The 22,748-nt window shown below is 50.2% G+C and overlaps 7 protein-coding genes across 7 annotated transcripts; 5 read left to right on the forward strand and 2 right to left on the reverse strand.

Annotated features, from left to right (window-relative positions):
* Positions 1–2,140: 2,140 nt before the first annotated feature.
* Positions 2,141–3,429, forward strand: PFICI_08846 (uncharacterized protein; the record flags this gene model as incomplete). The annotated part of the gene is made up of 2 exons (XM_007837427.1): positions 2,141–2,972; positions 3,053–3,429. 2 exons carry the CDS (start codon positions 2,141–2,143, stop codon positions 3,427–3,429), a joined length of 1,209 nt encoding a protein of 402 aa, XP_007835618.1.
* Positions 3,430–4,007: 578 nt separating this feature from the next.
* PFICI_08847 (Diphthamide biosynthesis protein 1) lies at positions 4,008–5,426 on the forward strand (the record flags this gene model as incomplete). The annotated part of the gene is made up of 2 exons (XM_007837428.1): positions 4,008–4,182; positions 4,273–5,426. The coding sequence occupies 2 exons, from the start codon at positions 4,008–4,010 to the stop codon at positions 5,424–5,426; spliced, it is 1,329 nt and encodes a 442-aa protein (XP_007835619.1).
* A 1,253-nt stretch (positions 5,427–6,679) lies between these two features.
* PFICI_08848 (uncharacterized protein) lies at positions 6,680–8,524 on the reverse strand (the record flags this gene model as incomplete). The annotated part of the gene is made up of 1 exon (XM_007837429.1): positions 6,680–8,524. The coding sequence occupies one exon, from the start codon at positions 8,522–8,524 to the stop codon at positions 6,680–6,682; it is 1,845 nt and encodes a 614-aa protein (XP_007835620.1).
* A 2,661-nt stretch (positions 8,525–11,185) lies between these two features.
* On the reverse strand, positions 11,186–12,697 carry PFICI_08849 (uncharacterized protein; the record flags this gene model as incomplete). The annotated part of the gene is made up of 2 exons (XM_007837430.1): positions 11,186–12,107; positions 12,162–12,697. 2 exons carry the CDS (start codon positions 12,695–12,697, stop codon positions 11,186–11,188), a joined length of 1,458 nt encoding a protein of 485 aa, XP_007835621.1.
* A 1,979-nt stretch (positions 12,698–14,676) lies between these two features.
* On the forward strand, positions 14,677–16,090 carry PFICI_08850 (uncharacterized protein; the record flags this gene model as incomplete). The annotated part of the gene is made up of 2 exons (XM_007837431.1): positions 14,677–14,940; positions 14,999–16,090. 2 exons carry the CDS (start codon positions 14,677–14,679, stop codon positions 16,088–16,090), a joined length of 1,356 nt encoding a protein of 451 aa, XP_007835622.1.
* A 1,672-nt stretch (positions 16,091–17,762) lies between these two features.
* Positions 17,763–19,850, forward strand: PFICI_08851 (uncharacterized protein; the record flags this gene model as incomplete). The annotated part of the gene is made up of 1 exon (XM_007837432.1): positions 17,763–19,850. The coding sequence occupies one exon, from the start codon at positions 17,763–17,765 to the stop codon at positions 19,848–19,850; it is 2,088 nt and encodes a 695-aa protein (XP_007835623.1).
* Positions 19,851–20,772: 922 nt separating this feature from the next.
* Positions 20,773–21,939, forward strand: PFICI_08852 (Diphosphomevalonate decarboxylase; the record flags this gene model as incomplete). The annotated part of the gene is made up of 1 exon (XM_007837433.1): positions 20,773–21,939. The coding sequence occupies one exon, from the start codon at positions 20,773–20,775 to the stop codon at positions 21,937–21,939; it is 1,167 nt and encodes a 388-aa protein (XP_007835624.1).
* Positions 21,940–22,748: the final 809 nt, after the last annotated feature.

Below are 22,748 nucleotides of genomic sequence, written 5' to 3' on the forward strand. Positions count from 1 at the left end.
CCATGTCTTCGGACCGGACGGCTGAAGTTACCCGAACCTGGCAACCAGATTCCATTCAATGTTGTTGGTAGGTATTGCGGTACGGAATCAGCTGGATGCTAGAGTATACCATACATTAGGTACATCTGGATCCAGTATTTGTAGTGGTAGAGATCAAGCCTCAAAGGTAGCAGCAAGGCAGCAGCAAGGTATGCAAGGCTAAAAGGCGCAGATAGTGTTTTTGCTCGGCTTGCTCGGTGTAACAAGCACCAAAAAAGAACGATGCTGACGACGTCCACAAAGATCTCTCGCGGGCGGCTCGTGGGTTAGCCCGCCCAGCCACCAGCCACCATGACCGCACTGAAAAGCCCACGCGGGGAAAGAAATGGGGCGAGCACACAGATGCCGGGGGTCTTGGGTCTGGTGTATTACTGCGCCAATTGGAATGCCAGCAGCGAACCCCGCATAAGTGAACAAGAGCCGAATAAGATTGTTGTTGCATGGGGATTCACAGGGAACTTGTCGAGTTCTTCTCATGTATTCCATATGGCGGTATGTAAATGCACGCAAGTATTGTGGTATGTAGGCAAAGCGCGATCCTTCCGTGCAACGTACCGAACATACACACATAGGATGTACGTATGCCACACCCTCAGATGTTAATCTCTCCATTATGTATGTCTTTCCCCGAATCTGACGACATCAATCGAGCTGCTTCAGTCCATGTACCAGTCCTGCTCACACATGTAATGTACACGAGCTGAGGTTTGAGAAATCTGCAAGACATCAAATGCTCGTGGCTGTTTGGGATCTATCATGTATCTAGTGTCCAGTAGGGTAGCATGGCTCATTAGGTACCTGAGCAATTGTGCATTCCTATTCCAATGTGCCCAACTAGCATCTGAACCAAGTGGATGAGTTGCAGAAGCCGTCTGCCATTGGAACGGCCAGTGTCGAGCACTTGTAAGGCACATGAGCACGCCAGACAGTCCAAACTAGGATTTCGAATGACGATCGTCTTCCTTCGCGCTGTTCAAACCCCAGATCAGATCCCCGCATCTCTGTCTACTTTAACACTACCTACCTTGGTCCCCCCTTTGAGCAGCAGCAGCAGCAGAAACGGCATCATTGACGAGGGATGACAGAACGTTAACAAGTCCCAACGGTGAGGAGAGAGGGAAGGGGAGAGAGAGAGACGGTGACTGGTGCGTCGGACTTTTGTTCAATGTTGGGTCTGCCAGCCGGATGCGAGGTCGAGCTGCATGCTTTTTGAAGTTTGCCCGTACCACGGCCATGGGTCAGGCTCGAGCGACATTGATCATGAGGACGGAAACGAGCCAGTCACATAAGCTGTCCCTGGGTCGTGACATGACTGCATCAACTCTGTAATCTTTTAATTTTTTTTTCTTTGCTGTCTCTTTCCACCTCCTGGGTCAGGGCTCGGCTTTCCGATCCCTACATGCCTACCTACTGTTACAGTAACTCAAGATACCTACTTACATATTAACCGTCACCCATCGACACCTACGTACGTACAACGGAGGGGGAGGGGGTTCTGGGCTGGCTGGCATGTACATGACGATACCACGTCGAGCCTCGTTCGTGCAGACCAAAAAGACCAGCCAGCAGCTTGTTTTCCCCGTTTGCACAGTTGCACCACATCATGTTTCCCCAATCTAAGCTGCACAAACGCACCACTGATCGTCGTGCGCTTCGAGGCTTACCCCCTTACCCTTGTCACTTTGGGGCCCGGCTTTACGTCGTCTACACCATTTACCCCAACTTTCCAGAGCGGAGTAGCTAGCTGCATGCATGCATGATGGCACCGGCGCCGGGGAGAAGCTTGACTTTTTCGTGATCAAAAGTCAACACTAGAAGGGACCCTTGTCGCTCATTATATGCTTGACTCTGCTGGCTCGGCTCCTTGCCGTCTATCTAATGTACTGATTCTGTTCCTGTCCAAGTTTTCTTTTGCCTTCTCCCTGGCTGGCGGAAGTGGTTTGTCTCGCTTACATTTTTCTGCTCCCCTCTGTGTGTGTATATAAGCACCCCCAATTGTCGCATTTGTTTTGTGTCTCTTGGCTTGGCCTCGACTGTACACCCTTCATCCAATTTGCTTTCCAACGGTGATCCCAAGCTCTGCAATAAGTATACCGTCCCAATGCGTTTCCCAACAGCAAAAATCGCCGCTTTGGGGGCATCGCTCATCCCAATTGCCTCGGCCCAGTCCAATTCTTCCACAGGCCCGGATGAGAATGGCATCTACTGGATCAAGAGCGAAGGCCTCACGGCTGGATTCATTGCTTACGGCGCTTCCATTAGCCACTTGCTTATAAACGACCAATATGGTATTCAGCGTGATGTCGTGGCCGGATTCGACAATGCCACCTACTATGGAATCGACAAGCAGCACAACCACTTTGGTGGCGTGCCTGGTCGCTATGCCAATCGCATAAAGAACAGCACCTTTGAGATCGACGGCGAGACGTACAAGGTCGACGCCAACGAGAACGGTGGTCTGGACACTCTACACGGTGGCTCAGATGGCTGGGACTACCGCAACTTCACCGTCGTCGCTTACACCGACGACTCCATTACCTTCTCCATTGTCGATCCGGACGGCAAGGAGGGCTTCCCCGGCGAGGTTGTCTCCTACATCACCTACACCGTTCACGATTGGACCTGGGATTTCAAGATGATCGCTCTCGCGACCACCAAGAAGACGCCCATCATGCTCAGCAGTCACACCTACTGGAACCTCGATGGGTTCGCCAACAATGAGACCAACCTGGTGCTGAACCACACCTTCTACCTGCCCTACAGTGGCCAGCGCGTTGGTGTCGACAATATTCTCATTCCCACGGGAGATATCCTCGCCAATCAGCCAGGCTCTGTCAACGACTTCTGGAGTGGCCCCAAGCAGATTGGCGCAGCTTTCGACAGTGGCGACGCCGAGCTCAAGGGTAACTGTGGATTCAACTGCACTGGATATGGTAAGTAATGCGTCCCTCGACAATGCTCCTTATTTGTTTGCTCCCCTTGTCAAATGAACCAATACTGACTTTGCCATCAGACAACTGCTGGCTCGTGAACCGAGAACAGAACGGCCCTTACGACTGGCGAACCGACGGATTCGTCGCCCAGCTCGCATCGCCCTGGTCAGGCATCCAGCTCGACGTCTACTCTGACCAGGAAGCCTTCCAGATGTACTCGTGCAACGGCCAAAACGGCAGCGTAGCGCTCAAGACGACGCAGGGTCTCTTTGACAATGCCGACTTCCCGCGAACGATTCCCCAGTACGGCTGCGTCGTGCTCGAGGTTGAGGACTGGATCGACGCCATTAACCAGCCCTCATGGCAGCGCGAGAAGAAACAAATCTATGAGCCTGGTGGTGACCCATACGTGCTGCAGGCTAGCTATGTCTTTAGCATCAACGGCACGAGCTCTTAAGAGATTTGTGTGTCTTTCTTGTTTAGCGAACCTTGCCAAAGAAGTATAAGAATAAAAATAAAATAAAAAAGGATCTAGGACTAGGGGATATAAGACGGAGAGATGCACTCGCACTCGCCCACCTCTATTTAGTTCGTGTCAAACAAACTTTAATATTTATTATAATTGAGACAATTTAACATGATGACCTGAAGGAAATCCCAATTTTTATGATTTTGTGGTTGTGTATTGGTTCATACCATGGCTATAGAGTATATTCTTTCAAGGGACACCCCGAGTTGCATAGCCTCGATTGATGCAATTTTATTGTTTGCCTCGAGCCACTGTGGATCCCACTTCTTTTGCCTACACACCACATGAAATTTTTTTGTTTTCGGCGACAGTCTCCCGACTTTCCAGCTGTTGAGCCTTATTATTTTGATTCTACGAAAGAGAAAATTTTCAGAGAACATTTGAAACCCGCCAGAAGTTTGGAGACAGGTTTGCGCAAAACTTTGACTACCGACAACGTCTTAGGGACGAGGGGCAAAACCATTCAAGAAGCGGGGCACATCTGAAAGCCATATCGCTTTCAAAGAATGGAAGACGACAGGGCACAAGCAGATCTCGGCATCGCTGCCGACATTGAGGAGGCTCAGGCACCAGAGCCGGTGCAGAGACAACCAAGAAAGAGGTTCGTCGGCCGACGCAAAGCCGGCGAGGGCTCGCGCAATGGAGGTGTACCATCAGTCGAGGATAGTGGGGCCATTCAAGGTCAGTTTGGGTCTTGGGAGTCTGGCTCTATGTTCAAAGTGCCAGACTGCCAAAGGAGATGGAATCCCATGTGCTGATGATATCATATAGTCGCACAACCGCGGAGGGCACCAAGGCTACTGAACCAGGTGCCGCCAGAGATCCTCAATGATCCGGCCCTCAACGAGGCCATGAGCCTTCTGCCATCAAACTACTCGTTCGAGATACCCAAGACCGTCCATCGCATTCGGACGTCGGGGGCCAAAAAGGTCGCGCTGCAGATGCCCGAAGGTCTTCTTCTTTTTGCGACCACTATTTCAGACATACTAACCGAGTTCTGCCCCGGGATCGAGACGCTCATCATGGGCGACGTGACCTATGGCGCCTGCTGCATCGACGATTACACGGCGCGGGCGCTCGGGTGCGACTTGCTGGTGCACTATGCACACAGCTGCCTCATCCCCGTCGACGTGACCAAGATCAAGACGCTCTACGTCTTTGTCGACATTAGCATCGACACGACGCACCTGCTCGCCACGCTGGAGCGCAACTTTGCCGCGCCCAAGACCATTGCCATTGTGGGAACGATCCAGTTCAACGCCACCATTCACGGGACGCGGTCGGCGCTCGAGCGCGCGGGCTTTCGCGTCCTGGTCCCGCAGATTGCGCCCCTGTCCAAGGGCGAGATTCTCGGCTGCACGTCGCCACGGCTGCCCGACTCGGAAAACGTCGACCTCATCCTCTACCTGGGCGACGGCCGCTTCCACCTCGAGAGCATCATGATCCACAACCCGGCCATCCCGGCCTACCGGTACGACCCGTACTCGCGCAAGCTGACGCGCGAGACGTACGGGCACGACGAGATGCAAGGCCTTCGGCGCGCGGCCATTTCCACGGCAAAGGGCGCCCGCAAGTGGGGGCTGATCCTGGGCTCGCTGGGCCGCCAGGGCAACCCGCACACCATGTCGCTCATTGAGTCCAAGCTCACGGCCGCCGGCATCCCCTGGGTCAACCTCCTGCTCAGCGAGATTTTCCCTGGCAAGCTCGCCCTCATGTCGGATGTCGAGTGCTGGGTCCAGGTCGCCTGCCCTCGTCTCAGCATTGATTGGGGATACGCTTTCCCCCGCCCCCTGCTGACGCCCTATGAGGCTCTCATTGCTCTCAATGAGAGGGAGGATTGGGCAAAGACTGGTGGTGTCTATCCCATGGATTACTATGCCCGCGAGGGTCTGGGCAGAACGAAGCCGTTATCAATAAGTAGCTGAGTCTGATACGTAAATAAATAAAAGTCACTATTTGAGAGATTTTTGGCAATAGTCAAACCTTTGCTCTCTATGCGGAATGTTGTTTGGCTGATCATGGCTGATAGCTTCTTGTTGAGCTGCTAAGCTGGCAATTGGTGCAGTGACATCAATTTATAAATTTTCGTCTGCGTGTTAATGGCCATATGGTCATTACAACATGCCAATGATTTTATGTGTAAAGGTAAGAAGGGCTGTGATCAGTCATCTAATTGTTCTTCGATGTGCTCACCAAGATATTCCCGTTTTGTGTGTATATCATCACCGCAGTACGAGCCGCGGCAGATTCTGGTAGGTACTGCAGAAGATTCATATCTGGTCTACACTAACGACTCCGTGCCACATGGGTTCTTGATGTCAGGTTTGAAAACAATCATGATGTTGAAGAAACAAATCAGATGCAGCCGTAGTCTGTCGCCAACTGCGGATTGTGACAAACCATGCACATGTGGCAGGCTATTATATCTAAAATGGTTTGGGACATCCAAGCCCTTTGGGAGGCTTAAAATTGCAGTGAAGTCGTGCTTTAACTACCCGTGCCCGTGCACGTTGTTAGGTGGTGGTGTTACTTGGTCACAAATAGTGGGGAAAACTACCCAACATCATTACGAGCTACCAGAACCAGTACATTCTTTCAACGTCCACACCCCGGCATGAGGCCACGCAGGGAAGTATCTTGTGATTGATTCTAACTCAATCTCTCGTTTACTACCAAACCCTCCAAAGGGTCCAGTGACGGGAGTATCTCAAAGTTTCCCCTGCGAGGCTAAAGAAAAAGAAATGGTGCTGTTGTCGTTGTGGCATGACTATTCGCTACTATAGTCAATGGACACCATTAAAGATCTCTTATTTTCATGTGCAGCACCCTTCTCCATGTCACTACTCTCAAGAAACTCTTTTCGCAAACGTCAGGTGGTCTGCATTTTGTTATTTGTGCTGTGAATCATGACATGGAGGATTTGGAGATTTGCAGCTCAGTCGGGCGCAACAATCTGGATTACCCTAGTCATGATTGGCTCAGCTAAATAAAGACAGCCATGCCCTCCGCGGAGGTTAAAATTGCTGTGAAAGTCGGCGGATTTCCAAAAAGGGCAGAACTTGAAAGCTTGTGTCCCCGTTCTGCCACCACCTAACAAATTGTTCGGCATGGCAATTCTCCATCAGCTGCGTGGTATACGTGGACTAGAGCACGGCGAAACCATGTCGTTGGCCGCCTCTTACACTCCCATTTCCCTTCGAACCTCTAGGCTATTAATAAAATCACACCTTTGGAACAGCTGTTCCAAATTGGCTTCAGTCTCGCTGACTGTAGAGCTTTCTTGAGACCTGAGGGACGTCACAGGAAAGGAGCCGTGTGGCATGAACAGCTCAAGCGAGATCTTTGAGGGTGACTCGCTCTCCAGCTCTGTCTTGGTCACGCCATCAAAAGCTGCTGGCCAGTCCTCGTCTGCACTTCCCGTAGTAACAAACCTGACGATCCGCCGACTAACCTCCAGGGCTCTCTCCAGTTGGGGACGACTATTGTCCGCATTGGGGAGCTTTTGGATATTGAGCACGTACGGAATGTCGCTCAGGTGGGAGACACGCCACATGGGCACCTTCATGGCATATTCGTAGATGGGCGTGAACTGTGTCATGTTGTTCTCGTATAGGCGCACCTGTGATGGCTCGACGCCGCCGTGCTTGAGGTACTGCCACGCAAAGTCGAGCACCGGGCAGGTAAACCAGAGGTCGCGGCTGAGTTGCGCGGCGCGGTAGTATTGTGGCGAGACGCCCCTGTCGTGGTCTGGTCGTACCATTGCCTTGAAATCTTTGAGGGGATAGAGCCCGAGGAGCTTCTGCTTTGTGGACTCGGATAGACCGATGAGCCAGAGACTGAAGCTTGAAAGTACTTCTTCGTCCGTCGATGTTGTGGGCCGAGGATACCAGGCCCCATCATTGGTGGTCCAAGACGCAATAATCGGAACACCCTTGACGACTTTTCTGGCGCGTATAAGCTGTGATGCTCGATCGAGAATAAAATCATCATCGTACGTAGGATGAAAGAAGCCCTCGCCAAACATTGGGCGGGCCGTACGAGCGGCAGTGACCGAGACATTGGTGAGTATTTCAAAAGGAACATTACGCAAGCAGGCCAACGTCTCGGGGGATTGACTACCGCTGCCCTCGATGCAGTCAACCTTTCGAGCAACATCGGCTGTGTTGTTAGCCACAAGGTCCGACATCGTATTAAAGTTGACGCCCGGGGAACCAGACATCATGACGGCGCTCTGGAACGGCACGCCCTTGGTTCCGCCGTACGAGGTCAAATGTAGGCCAATATCGCTGGCTCCCACGCTATGCCCAATGGCCGTCACCTGCTCTGGATCTCCCCCAAATATCTCAATATTGTCGCGCACCCATTCGAGGGCTGCGCGCTGATCCCGGAGTCCGACATTGGTCTGCTTGGCCTCACGCAACGCCTCACTGGTTGCGAACCCGAAAATGCCGAGGCGATAATTGATAGCGACAAAGATGAGAGGACGTCCGTCAGTCGCTGCCTGTCGCACGATGCCGTCCGGCGTGTACAGGACCTCGTACGCGGAGCCGAGCGCGTGTCCGCCGCTGTGCAACCAGACCATGACGGGGAGCTTGGCTTCTGGTTTGGTGCCCCGTGGCCGGGCGATGCGCAGGCTGAGACAGTTCTCGCTGATATTGCTCACCCGGCTCGTAAAGGGCAGCACGTCGCCGGTTCCCTGCGGACACCAGGCGCCCTCCTTTGTGGCGTCGACGACGGAGCCCCGGGCGTACCGGAGCGGGACCGGCCGAGCAAAGCGGTTCTGGCCCGATGTGTCTTGCGCATAAAAGATGTTTTGGAAATGCTCGACGCCCGGTGCGAGGCTGCCTTTATACTCAATATCGTGCCGCGGATCCACGACGACAGGAGCCGCGAATATAGCATTTGGTAGGTTGAAGTCATATTCATATAGTATGAATGCTTGGAACGAGTCAAAGACAATTGCAAATAGTGCCAGAAGCAGTGCTCCCGAGCCCAGAAGCCAGCGCAGTGATATATGAGGCATGATACGATTCAACGAGTAAAAAGTACTGCTCAGAAGATGATAGCCACGGTGAGAACAGTTGAGTATTACTTTTCAAAAAGGACACTGGTCAATTTCTCAAAGTTTGGCTCATTAGCCGGTCAGCACCAACAGCGTTCTCGCATAGCTCCACCAAATTTAGTTGGAGCCGTCTGACTTGTCATTGTTCGCGGAAGTAAGCGAGACAAGCATACTGCATATTTACCGTGTGAACGTGGGGAAATATGGTCATCCCCTTTCGATAGTGGCTTCTGATTCAGGCACAACAAATTGAATGAGATACGCGGTAGATATGGAGTAAATATGAGGTTCAATTGGCGACTCTGTACGGATAAATGTGATATAAGGGACACTGAAATTCTACCTGCGTCAAGATTGTCAAGAAGTCTCAATATTCGTTCCGAGTTATGTTCACATCTAGACGGCTTGACCGAGTTGATGCAGAATAGTATACTCGGAGCTTCCAAAGGCACAGCTGGGTGAAGAAAAATTGAAAGAAAGACTTTTCATTAAAAAGTCAATGGTCGCTGGCGACAGGCGCTATCATAAATGACAAATATAGGCCAGAGAAACAACAGTTTGGTAGGAAGAAGGACAAGATAATGTCATGGGATGCTGGTCGGAGAACATAGTATTGAGGGGAATTGTATGATCTGTATCCGTCCGTGTATATCAAATACTCATAGAAGCGTGTGCAAACATCTTTGTGGCCCTTGGTCATTTACTTCGCGAGATAATCCCATAGCCAAAAATAAATAGAATAAAATAAAAAATAAACACAACCCGCAAGCCGAAAAGACACAAGTAATCATTAGTCCCTTTTCTTCTGAATTGAAGACCGCTTCTTTGTTTTCAAATGTTGCTCGTCGTTATGCCTTTTCCAGTGATCACGACGAGGAAACCCTCGGCCGCACAATTTGCAAGTGTATTTGTATGAAAGCAGACCATATTGTCTTGCCCAGGGCTTGTGGGTCGATTTGACATGTCTTTTCATATCACGTTGCCATGCTGCTCTGGATTTCTTACTGCGGCAATTTGCGATCGGGCATCGCACAGGTTTGAGGTGCTTGCGGAGGTGTTTTCTGTTTCAAAGTCAAAGTCAATAAGGAGAAGAGTCAGGCTGATCATTATGTGCACCTACAGCAGGTGGCTTGCGCCACTTCTACCTTTTTCTTTCTCACAGTAATGTCTGCATCCCTCCCAAGGACACCAAAACTTGCCGTTTGCATCAGGCTTGAAAGTCTCCAAAGGCGGCATTGGGTACTCTGCAAACTTGATCTTGGGCAAAGCCTTGTCATTGGAAGATTGCGGAAATGAGATGTCAACACTTGCGCTGACATTGGCGGTATGTTCTACATTTTCAACAGAGCGGACAGCGTCTTGATTGACAGTGTGCCATGGACGAAACGTTTCAAGGGGCAAAGATTGCCCCAACGGAGGGGACATCCCACTCTAAGGAGTAGAATGCTCGTCGTGCACAGGTCGCGTCAATCGACCGTCATGGCTCATTTCGTCGGTAGATCCAAAATCTGTATGGGGGCTGGACGGACTGGGGACGGGGACATGACTGATTGGGCTGTCCGTAACCTCCAAGCTAGGCTCTTGGTTACTGACTGTCAGGTTTCGGACATCCAAAAGTCGGGGATCAATGGTCACAATATTAGATCCATGGTCCGGCTCATAACTCGAGGAAGTTGGGTAGATGGGATCTTCAATCATGTTTCCAATGGGTAACAAAAAGGGGGGAAGATTCTTGAAGGTAATAAGCACTTTTCACGACAGCTTTGGGGTATGACTTGAAAAAAAGATGAGTACTCAAAGACGGATTCCACGGGGAAGTTATCCTGCTTTATCCTGGGTGAAAGCACAGGTAACGCTTCTGCCTCCAAAAATCAATATAGAATCCCATCACCATACAACACATATCGTGTCTTGGAATGATAGGCTGACTTGAATGCTCTCCAAAGTGGTGGGCCTCCCTTATCTGTTGGGCCTCCTTGCATGTAGTCTGAGCCGTTCTGCATGAAAATGTGCTACCGTATATGCAGCTTGACAGTTGGTAGGCCTCCATGGGTTCGCTTCGGTGTGACGTACAGCTCTGAGGGGACGGTAAGCACCGATAGGTAGCCTGCGAGACTGCATTTGAAGCCAGTCGATCGGAGGTCAGGACCGATGACACATGAATCAATGCACAGCCGACCCTACTGCTCGAACAGGTCCTCGATGCTGGCAATGGTTTGGCGGTACTGCATTCACTGCATACTGCAGAACGGTGCTATTGGTGGTGACAGGAGGGAAAGGGTGATGATGAGATCTACATCGTGAACATGGGGATCTTAACTGCTGTTAAAGAAAGTCAAGATGGCGAAAACTTTTGCTATGGTGCGGGCTAAACTATTCATTTCCCCCAGATTTGAAATCATAAAAAAATCCAAGACAAGTTTCTGGCACAGAAAATATGATTGAATTTTCTTGAGAACCAAATACCTAAGAGCGCGTTTCATAACATCAATCTGCCAAGAATTGAATTCGCGAGCCCGACAGCCAAAAGTAACTAGAAAAGGTGCGGACTAAGAAAAAGAAAGTGTTCTCAATGAACAAAAGTCGAGTCATTAACGGGGATGATGCTTCAGCGACCTGAGATCAACCAGGATTTGACCTTTTTGCTGAGCTTCCTGATAAAAAATCCTTGCCTGCTTTGCTATCATCGGGTTTGGTTGAGCTTGTGCTTTCCCTCCTGGCCTGCCGCCATTCCCGGTGAGATCGCTCTCTTGCACTATCGACTTGACCAATACTGAGGACAATGCAATTCTGCAAAGAAACGGCCCTCCTACGATCTGGAGACTTCCAGATGAATGCAGGCCATACGACTGGCCCAGCCTGCTCATAACTAACAGACTGAGGCCCCTTCTTTGCAGCATTCTGCCCATTGCTTGATCTTGTGCTGGGATCACCTGGACGCTGTACCTTCTCGAGGTCATCCGGGATGAAATGAGACAGTAGCATGTAATTATCTTCATCCAACGAGTCGTGTAGATTGAAATTGACTTCAAGACTTCCTTCCACCCTTTGAAGTCCCATCCAGTACTGGCAAATCTGCTCGCATGCTTGGCCAAGTGCAGAGGAGAATTCTTCCTTGCGGCTTTCGGCCACCATGAGACCAACGGTGGATTCAATTTGTCGTACACATTGTTGAATGCGTATTTGTATCAAGTCGTCTGGCGGATCAACTGGCAATAACACAGCTCGGACATGTGCTTCGCGTACAGGATCCGTCTCTGCCATATCCGAAAGTAGCTGACACAAAATATTACCCTCCAAGAGATAAGTAGCCTGGAAGATGTGCTCCTCAAGTGCTCGGGCAGCAAGAAACATGGCTGCGGCCAGGCGCATATGTCTTGCATCTGGGGAGTTTGAATTGAGCATTGGAATGTTTGGGAATTTGTTGGTGAATTTGTTGGCCAATTTGCAAACACGAGACAAGGCGTCTGTTGATAGCTCCGTATGCACAAAAGTGATGAGAAGTGTGCAAATCGACGACATGATGGTTTCCAAAGTCCTGATACTATGGTCAAAAGATTAATGTGGTGTCCCGAAAACTATCGAATATATTACTAACATGACATCTCTTTCAAGATTGACCACTTCTCGTGTTAGTGATGTATAGCCCTCAAGAGAGGCCCTTGCTTCGAGCAAACGCTGTTTTGCAGTATCTAGATGAGTCTGTAGTTGCTTTTGAGCAGATGTAGCACTTTCCAGCCTTTTCTTCTCCAGGGCCAACTCGTCTTCTAAGTTTGTGATGCGGTCCTGCTTTTGATTTGCCTTTCTCTGCAAGTCTGACATGAGTCCATCGCTCTCTTTGAGCTTCTTGACAAGATTGGTTACTTGACTCGCAACCTTCTCTTGACTATCAGAGAGCGAAGTAATCTTCTTGTGGCATGACTGAAGCTCGGCACGACTCTTCTCCGCAGCTTTCTCGGTAGTTCGAACCTGGACTGTAAGATCTGCTATGTTGCCCAAGTTGCCTTGGTTGAGGCTCTGCAGACGCTCATTGTCCTGAGTCAGCTCCTTGTTTTGAGTGATGACCTTTTGAAGATGCTGAAATGATTTGTCTTTGGCTAAAGTTTCAAGTGTTGCCTTGATGGTCTCAACCATTTTGGACAAGTTCAATTCTGAAGCCATAATGCAGAATAAAGGTGTGATGTGATGTGGAACATGAATAATAGGTAGGTATGTTGGTGCTTTTAGGATCCCATCTTTTGTGGGCACCGAGGATGATTTAACATGATTGACCTCGAATGACCTCACCAGCAGCGTATTCAAGGACCTCCAAAGGAACAAGACTCGATATCGTAGTGTTCAACCTGCACTTCCCTTCACACCACCAGTAAGATAAAGTTCAATAGAGACGAGATAAATCTAATGATTCGCCAATTCTCATGTCGCTATCACTGAAATGAGGCTGCTATCTCGGTGAGAACCATGGATCAGACTCTGATGACCTAGGCGAGGTAACATATCAGGCGTGCGATGCATATCGCAGTGGCGTGTGACGTGTCGACCACAATATATGCACATGTTTAGGCGCCGTGCCACTTTTCTTGGAATGTCGGTACGCCATACAGGGACGAACAACTCTGGTCGACCATGCATGATGTGCAGTAGGATCCTTCAATAGGCATGCTCTGTAGCGACGCTCCGGTACCGAAGCCACATTACCACATTAGCAGGCCATGGACAACCGGGGATCCATGACCAAATTGCAGGCAGAATATTCTGTTCGTCATCGCCGGTGCAAGGCTGAGCCGTATTTGGAACCAACGGGCCGTCCGCGGGGGTTCCCGCATGGCATCAATACCACCTTACCGTCGGGCCGTGAATATGAGCCAATAACAAATGGTACGACTCCGACTCTACCAGCCACTCAGGCGACACACCGGTTTGCATGCTCTCGCCACCCGTGACAGTTCATCACGCTTTTGCATAGTGCATGATGGCGAGGGGTGATAGTCACGTCTCGTGGAGTTCTGCACAAGTGCCTGCAAGTCAACAGCGCCAGCCTGCGATTTGTCTACATTGTCGTACAAGGATATTCCACACACTCTGAAGAGGACAGCTTCATCGCCATTTACCGAAAGCTCAAGACAATCTGGCAAATTCCAAGGTTCTACAACTGCCTCCTTCATAAGTCTTGAGGTTTTCAAGATTCGTGCTTAGGTAGTAGATGCATGGTATTCCGTTTTGCACACGTCGGTCTTGCTGCACCAGCAGAAACTGTAAGACTTCCAATATTGCCAAATTACCTATGAATGCTTTCAAACGAGGTTGACTTATCATGTTATTTGGATGTCTCGATGAATAATAGCGGCAGTCTATCTGTCAATTCTGGAGTTGCAAGCTAGGTCCCCTTTGCTAGTGCTAAAAATGCAGTGAAGTAGATTCGGCGTTTATCATCCGATGTAGTGTAATCTATGTCCCTTTTGTGATGGTTAAAAATGCAGTGAAGATGCTCTGTAAAAAGGGCCTCAAAATTCGGCTTTGATATATATGTCTACTCAACCCACTGTTCGATGCGGCGAGCTGGTCCCTTTCGTGTGGGTAAAGAATGCAGTGGAAAAAAAAAAAAAACGTCAACATCCGGCACCCACCAGCGCTGAGTTTTTGTAGATATTAGATACTTATTGAGAAGGGATTTGGACAAGAAAAAGCTACTGATGCCCATATGCTGGCAAGCTCCGGCGATCATTGTTAAGAATGAACAATATAGACATCAATTGCATACCCAGGTGTATATTGAGCCCCGTAAGGTTGATGTACTTGATATACTTCGTAAATGTCTTGTACCAAGCGAAGTAGATAGGTACCTAGGTTAGCACATTATGTGATAGGTACCCCCCAGCCCAGTACCTTCCGGGGCCCCACCTTCTAGCTCGACGCGTCTCTCAGGGCCCCAGCTCGCGTAAAGTGCTTTCACAGAGGCTGATGCAATTAATTGCCTTGCCTGCCTACAACCTTGGGCGTTTACAACAAAGCCACAGTGTTTGAGAGTTCATTTACCCCCGCTATTTCATCTTGACACATTCTCATTTCCAATGCAGTGACTACGTACGGTTCCCCTCGTCCGCTTCTACAGAATGGCCTCGAATAAACGCAAGGTTGACGCCGCCATCTCACCTCCCCCAGTGAAGCGCAAGGCGCAGAGCTCCATCACCAAGAGCTCCGTCGCCAGTTTCTTCACGCCCACCTCGCAAAAGCCAAAGGAGCGGACGGTATGGTCTGAAAGAACGCCTGACGAGGATACGCCTGCCACATTGCTGGTCGGACGCTACGAGCCCGAGAACGAAACCGAGGCCGAACAAGATCGAAGGAAACGGAAAAAGGTTGCTGCATTTGATTTGGTATGAAGGGTCGGTCCGCCGTACATGAGCACTGAATGCTGACGAGGTATCGTTCCAGGACTCGACCTTGATCACGACTGCCTCGGGCAAGAAATTCGGAGACGATCCGGCAGATTGGAAATGGTGGCATTCGTCGGTGCCGTCCAAGCTCAGGCAACTTTACGAGGACAACTACCGGATTGTAATACTTAGCAATCAGGGCGGACTGATACTGCATCCTGACCCAAAGTCCAAGGGTCCAAAGGCCGGCGCCAAGGCCAAAGTCGACAAGTTCAAGCAAAAATGCAGTGCGGTGCTGACGCAGCTCAATCTGCCCACAACATTATATGCAGCCACCGGCAAGGACATTTACCGAAAACCGCGGGCAGGCATGTGGAAAGAACTCTGCGAAGACTACAATATTCCTCAGGATGAGGTCGACTTTGAGCATAGCATTTTTGTTGGCGATGCTGGTGGGCGCATCGCCGTGCTCAAGGGCGACACGTCTGTTGCAAAGGACTTTAGTTGTTCAGATCGCAACTTTGCACACAATGTGGGGATTCCATACACAACGCCGGAAGAATTCTTCCTTGAAGAGAACCCACGCGAGTTTTCTCGAGACTTTGACGTGACGAAGCATCCTTATTCGGAGGATAGTGACAATCTTGTCTTTGACAAGCAAAACGAACAGGATATCGTTCTATTTGTAGGACCTCCAGGTGCTGGAAAGAGCACATTCTATTGGAGAAACCTGAAGCCGTTGGCATACGAACGCATCAACCAAGATACTCTCAAGACGCGCGCCAAATGCTTCAAAGTGGCAGCCGATGCCCTGTCTGATGGCTTATCGGTAGCCATTGACAACACGAATCCGGACGCTGACGGCCGTGCAGAGTGGGTAGCTCTCGCAAAGAAGCACAACATGCCCATCCGCTGCGTCTGGTTCAAGACACCACTTGAGCTCTGCAAACACAATGACACCGTCCGAGCTCTGAATAAGCCGATGAATCCCGAGGCCCGAACAGTACTTCCACAGCTCGCCTTTAATGGCTTTGGATCTAGGTTCAAAGAGCCAAAAGCCAAGGAAGGGTTTCAGGATGTTATCGAGGTTGAGTTCAAGTTCAAGGGCACGAAAGAGGAACACGATATTTGGGGACAATACTGGACGTAAACTGCGGCTGGCTCAGAAAACACTGAGCTAAGCCGTTTGCATGTCTTTGTGGTAATGATGCACCTGCTATTGTCCTGTACACTTGGTGTAAATGCTTGGAGCCATAACGCCCAGTAGTCTTTTGCAGATCCTAGCAAACAAGCCGACCGGCCTCATAGGCGTAGCCGCCATTAATGGACCTGATTGCGACCAAAACGGCATAAGCGGTATCACCAACAATGAACATGCCGGAAGTGCAAAACACCAACCTTTGGCTCCGCCATTAATTTGCTAACCTTCTGATGGGAATCTGACCACGCAGCCCGGCCACGGCTACTCCTAGAGGTGAAAAAATTATCAACACAACGAAATGCGCAAATCACACCGAATTCTCCAGAGATCGAGACTCATGGTGCTGATCATGAGCTTTGAAAGCTCATGAACCCAAATCTCGATAAGCGGAGATTTGTAAATGCTGTGCACTTTGACGTGATCGGGAGACGTTTGTATGTGGAATGTACCCGAGGCAAGCCGTATATAGTCCATATACAATAAATACCTAGGTATACTAACATAGTTGCGTCGCACCAGATGCGACCGGTGGAGACTATGTTACAGCGATCTATCTTTGCTGCAGCCTGCGTATTGGTGATGTGCACGATGAGTGGCACAGTTGACAAATATCTGCTATTTGTCTACAGCCTTATCCAGAGCTTGCATCTGCGAGTCGATATATTGGATGCTATGGTATTACAGCAGTCGATAACTCCAAATCTTGCAACCACAACTTTCGACCACCTTACTTTAAGCACAGTACATGAACGTAAAAGATCAACAAGCAGGCTGCATGGCAACTAGTCGCAGAAAGTAGGTGGATGCGACGTTGGGGAGAAGAAAATGTAAGCAGCTGAAAAAGAACCCCCCACCCCAAATGACCTTTCGTCTTTATTTTCTTATAATGAAAAAAAAAAAAATTGAGATTACCCAATGTGCCTTGATAATTAGCAGATTCGTATACTGATCCGTGGCAAGAGGACTCGGTGCGGTACAGAGTACTTTTAACACGTAGTATGATTTGCACGACCCATCATATCCATTCAGTGGGCAACAACCACGGAGTGAGCAAGACCATCAAACACCATTGCTTGTTTCTTTTGTTGAAATAACAATTGGCAAGGAGGGGGACAAAAAGGGAACTTTGTGACAGCTGGGCCAACCTCCCCGACTCCAGAGAACCAGAAACCACACACCCGAGTCTCTGGAACCATCAAGTCTCAAGTCAGCTTCCCCCCCTAGTGCCTCAAAGTCCCAACGTAAAAGCTTGCATATAAGCGAAACCACACGTTCATCTAGAAGCGCACCTTGATGATGTTTTGGGATGGCTTCGGCACCGAGCGCGGCGGACAACCCCACCCCCAATGGCGATTCTGACATGGCTCAATTCGGTAATGAACATCAAATCACACCTGCAAGCGATGGTTGACACTCGATAACTCTGGGGTGGTGCCGAATGGGGTCAATTGGGGGCCATGACCGGAAACTTCCTCAGCTCTATTATATACTAGAATAAGAAGTCCTCGGTGGAACAAATCAAGGCGAGCATATGATTAGCCGCAGCGCCGGTATATCGTCCAGACGATACCATCGCCAAAGCTCTTCAAATCCCAAGCCGAATATCTGGTGAGCTGACATGATGCCGTCAATCTACAGAGACCTTTTGGAGACGGTGGATAACAACCCAATGATCAGGCTTTTGTCTATTGAGCCAGCCACAAACACAGACGACGACATAAAATGTAAACTTGAGGAAGTACTGCTACTAGAAGCACCAGAATACGAGTCGCTTTCATACTGTTGGGGCGAGCCCATAAGAAAGTGTCCCATCGAATGTAACGACACATCCATCGACATCACCGAGAATCTCTCTTCGGCGTTAAGGCACCTAAGGCACACAAAAAAGCACAGAATCATATGGGTTGATGCAATATGTATCAATCAGAATGACTTTGCAGAGAGATCGAGCCAGGTTTTGGCAATGCGCGAAATATTTCAACATGCCAGGTCGGTCGTGATCTGGCTTGGTCCTGCCTCGGCCAACAGCTCTTTGGCGTTTAGGACGCTCAAGCAATGCCAAACTGCGATCCCCGAGGTAATGAAAAGATTTGCCGAGGATCCATTTAGCATTGTTCGATACACCTCAATGAACAAATATTTCCCCCAAATCGTGGCCTGGAGAGATTCAGGAGTGCAGAGACCAAGATACGATGATAGACGCCACCATCTCCAACGGTCCCAACGGGCGGCTTTGCGCGCGATCCTCGAGAGACCTTACTGGACGCGATTATGGGTGTTACAAGAAATCTGCTCTGCGCGTGAGCTGATTGTGAAATGTGGCAATGACACAATGCCATGGGATGCATTCAGAGATTCCTTCGTGGTCACCCTGACTATAGGGGGCCTGCTACAACATATTGGACACCCTCCTTGGCTGTGGTGCAGCATTCGTTTAGCACAACTTCAACATCACCACCAGGCAACAAACCGAGCATCGCCGACTGAATCTCATGCTTTGAATGCTCTCGAGTTCATTGCAGAGAGCCATCTCAGACAAACCGCTCGGTCTAGTTCAAACATAATCCTCTTTTTGGAACTCAGCAGTAACCTGCGGTGCACGTTAGAGCATGACAAAATATATGGAATTCTCGGACTGGCACAGCCGCCGTTGCCAATCACACCAGACTACCAAATGCCCATTGAGGATTGCTTCAAGGCAATCACTATCGCAATACTCCAACAAAGAGGAAATCTTGACCTGTTCTCGGCTTGTTCTGCCCAAATGTTTCAGAACAAGAAGACACTGCCATCATGGGTCCCAGACTTTAGCCTTGATCATCTCCGGTGGTACCTAGAAGATACTGGCCCGGGGTGCCCTTTCAAGGAGCACTTTACGCTTTCCATCACGGCGTATCATCACTGGCTCTTACCCAAGGTAGTCGGCACCATGCAGGATTTCCGCGCATCGGGACCAGACTCTCGATCAGAATTTCGCCTTTTAGATGGGGACACACTGGAGCTTGTGGGCCATGTTGTGGATGAAGTCGCCTACGTCGGACCCGACATTTGGGGCCTTTTCGATGCTCAGAACAACGAGTCGAGCCGCCTCTTTGGCCGAGACAAGAGAACGCTCAGCCTACGCGAGCTCCTGAAGCAATTCCTGCAGCACTTGTTGCGATCAGGCAATTTTGCCGGTGCGCTTGTGCAATGGGAGGACCTCGCCTCTCAAGTACCTGGGAAACCCACGCATGAGGAGTTGCTCGCTTTGCTCCGGGTGCTTCAGCAAGCTTATCCGACTCAGGACATGGAACCACTGCTGCTGGTTTATAATGCGGCGTGGCGACGACTGCTGGCTAGTCTCCGTCGCATTCAACCATTGAACAAATTGGGATCGTGTCGTGGATTCTTCCATGTTTATAATCTGACGGCTGGACTGATTTCATATGTCTCCTTGAGACTATCACGGAATAAGGCCCATTTCATCCCATTTCATACGCCAAGTATGTCGATGCATAGAATTGCAAAGACGAAAAATGGGCTACTCGTATACGCCTCGGTATATACACAAGAGAACGACTGTATCGTGTTATTAAAGGGAGGAAAGACTCCTTTTGTCGCTAGGCGGAACGGACACAAGTGGAAGTTGGTCGGCGATTGCTATGTTGATGGTCTTATGCTTGGTGAGCAATGGTCGGAAAGCGCAGCGAAGCCCATGGAGTTTACATAGTCCTTGGTGGTTTGTTGCAGAAGTCGTCATGATGAGAAGTTTTGAAGCCCACCCGGGACCTACAGAGATACCGTTACGTTCAAAGGAGGCTCTCATGAAATACTAATTGTGTACAGTTGTAACGACAATGATCAATAGCAAAATTATGATATTGTACCAACAAAATCGTGCCAAGTCGAGAACTCACGACGAACTGGCTGGTCAAGATCAATTGCCCATTGGTTTTTTTCTGATGCATGCGTGATATTATTGAATCAAGACACGTACGTACCCATCCTTCCCTCAATATCGGACTCCGAGTTGACGGATTGGGTGCAAGCGGCAATATTCTCAACCAGCCAATCATAATCCTCGACTGACTATTGGTGTACTGTTGCATGTAAATCATGGAGTTTTGTTTGGAATTCGTGATTCCATTTTTGCTCATCTGCCTGTATTTTAGAAGTGGTGAAATGGCAAAAGAAGAAATTGTAAACACGGTCCAGATCCAATCAGAGATGATGCATCTAAATGATAGAAATCAAGAGTAACCATCTGCGTACATGGTACATTAGATTATAGCAAACAGAAATTCGGGAATGCTAATCTCAAGAGGTGGGGGCCGGGCCGGATCTGGACAGGCGTTGACAGGACCCCTGAACTTTCGGTCCGCGAGCTTTTGGACGATACTAATTGGAACCCCGCCATTAATAAAGTATTAGGGGGGGTATGCCGCTGCACTATTTACTCTAGGTACAATTATTGTTCATAGCCTGATGAGATTCGGTTGACCGCCCAACCTGTCAGCAAGCATCGTGACATTTTTCCTTCTTCCTCTTCTTCTGCTGTCCCATAGGTTTCTCAAGCATTCTTCTCGTCTTGTTTCCTCTCCAACGATACCCCCCACCCCTCCCGAGAAATCATCACCATTACACACAACAAAATGGTCGTCTACAGAAGCAGCACGACGGCCCCCGTCAACATTGCCGTTGTCAAGTACTGGGGCAAGCGAGACCCCAAGCTCAACCTGCCCACCAACTCGTCGCTCTCGGTGACGCTCTCGCAGGACGACCTGCGCACCCTCACGACGGCCTCGGCCTCGGAAGCCTACACCGAGGACGTGCTGCTCCTCAATGGCGCCCCCTCGGACCTGACCGGCGCCCGCACCCAGGCCTGCCTGCGCGAGCTGCGCACCCGCCGCGCCGCCCTCGAGGACAAGAACCCGTCCCTGCCCAAGCTCGCCCACCTCAAGCTCCTGCTCGTCTCCGAGAACAACTTCCCCACCGCCGCCGGCCTGGCCTCGTCCGCGGCTGGCTTCGCCGCCTTTGTCCGCGCCATTGCCGACCTCTACGAGCTGCCCGCCTCGCCGACCGAGCTGTCGCTGATTGCGCGCCAGGGCTCGGGCTCGGCCTGCCGCAGCTTGTTTGGCGGCTACGTCGCGTGGCGCGCCGGCGACAAGGCCGACGGCCTCGACAGCCAGGCCGTCGAGGTGGCGCCCGCGAGCCACTGGCCCCAGATGCGGGCCCTCATCCTCGTCGTCAGCGCCGCCAAAAAGGGCGTCAGCTCCACCAGCGGCATGCAGCAGACCGTGGCCACCTCGGGCCTGTTCCAGCAGCGCATCGCCACCGTGGTGCCCGCCAACATGGACTTGATGGAGCAGTCGATTGCCGACCGCGACTTTGCCAAGTTTGCAGAGGTCACCATGCGCGACTCCAACTCGTTCCACGCCACCTGCGCCGACACGTATCCGCCCATCTTCTACATGAACGATGTGTCCAGGGCCGCCATCCGCGCCGTCGAGACCATCAACCAGGCCGCCGGCAAGACCGTCGCTGCCTACACCTTTGACGCCGGCCCCAACGCCGTCATTTACTACCTCGAGGAGAACAGCGAGGCCGTGCTGGGCACCTTTTACCCGCTCCTGCAGTCCGTCGACGGCTGGAAGCAGAGCACCAACTTCAAGTCTACCGTGCAGCTCGACGAGACCATCAGCAGCACGCTGAAGGGTGGTGTGAGCCGAGTCATCATGACCGGTGTTGGTGAGGGTCCGCAAAAGACGGACGTCTACCTTGTGTCGGAGGAGGGAAAGCCTCTTTCTACTAGCTCATAAATTCCGAGACAGGAATACTCTTGATCTTTAAAGGATATTTAATGACACAAAAACATAGATGCTAATGATATAGACGACCAAATCACGTCCATTTCTATTTGAATAAATACAAATATGTGACATGGTGCTGTCTTGTGTTTGATAAAGGAGTGAAAATTGAAGCATGATTATATTTTCAGAGCTCATTCTCAAGGTCACTATTGTCTCAATTCGAAGCGGTCGCTATTGATTACTACGCCTGAAAGGCCTTCAAGAACACCAGAACCTATATTACTAGCCGGTGATAGTGTTCGTACAGAGTACATGGAATATCAAGAGTGGTGAAAATGTTTGATCAATTGGCTGAGTTACATAGAGACTATGAGCTCTAGAAAATGTGTATACAAAGGAGATCCATGATTTCCAGAATTGCTGCACAAGAATAGATGTGAAGGTAGACATCGGCGCCATGGCCAAGAAGTACCACGTCCCAGCGCCCTCCTTCCCCTCGTCTTTTCCATGATACCAGCGCTGAGGTAGATGACGGATCAGATGTTTGACAGAGGTAGCGGGCATTCGTATTGACTGTTACCTTGGCACAAGAGGGTATCTTCTTCTCTAATGATGACTATCTTGGTCAAAATCATCGTACTCTTGGAACTGATGGTGGTTGGGGTTGACTGCACGGACTACTCACTGGGGCTCGTGGCAACGGCGGTAGCTCACGCTCGCAGCGGTGCCAGTTATGATGATGACGCCGCCGCAGCGGTTGCTGCCTTGACCTCTTCGTTGAGAGCAAGGGTAGTTCTCTCGGTTGTCTCGGAGTTTAC

Source organism: Pestalotiopsis fici (assembly GCF_000516985.1).
Source record: "Pestalotiopsis fici W106-1 unplaced genomic scaffold PFICI_Scf_6, whole genome shotgun sequence".
Lineage (NCBI taxonomy): Eukaryota > Fungi > Ascomycota > Sordariomycetes > Amphisphaeriales > Sporocadaceae > Pestalotiopsis > Pestalotiopsis fici.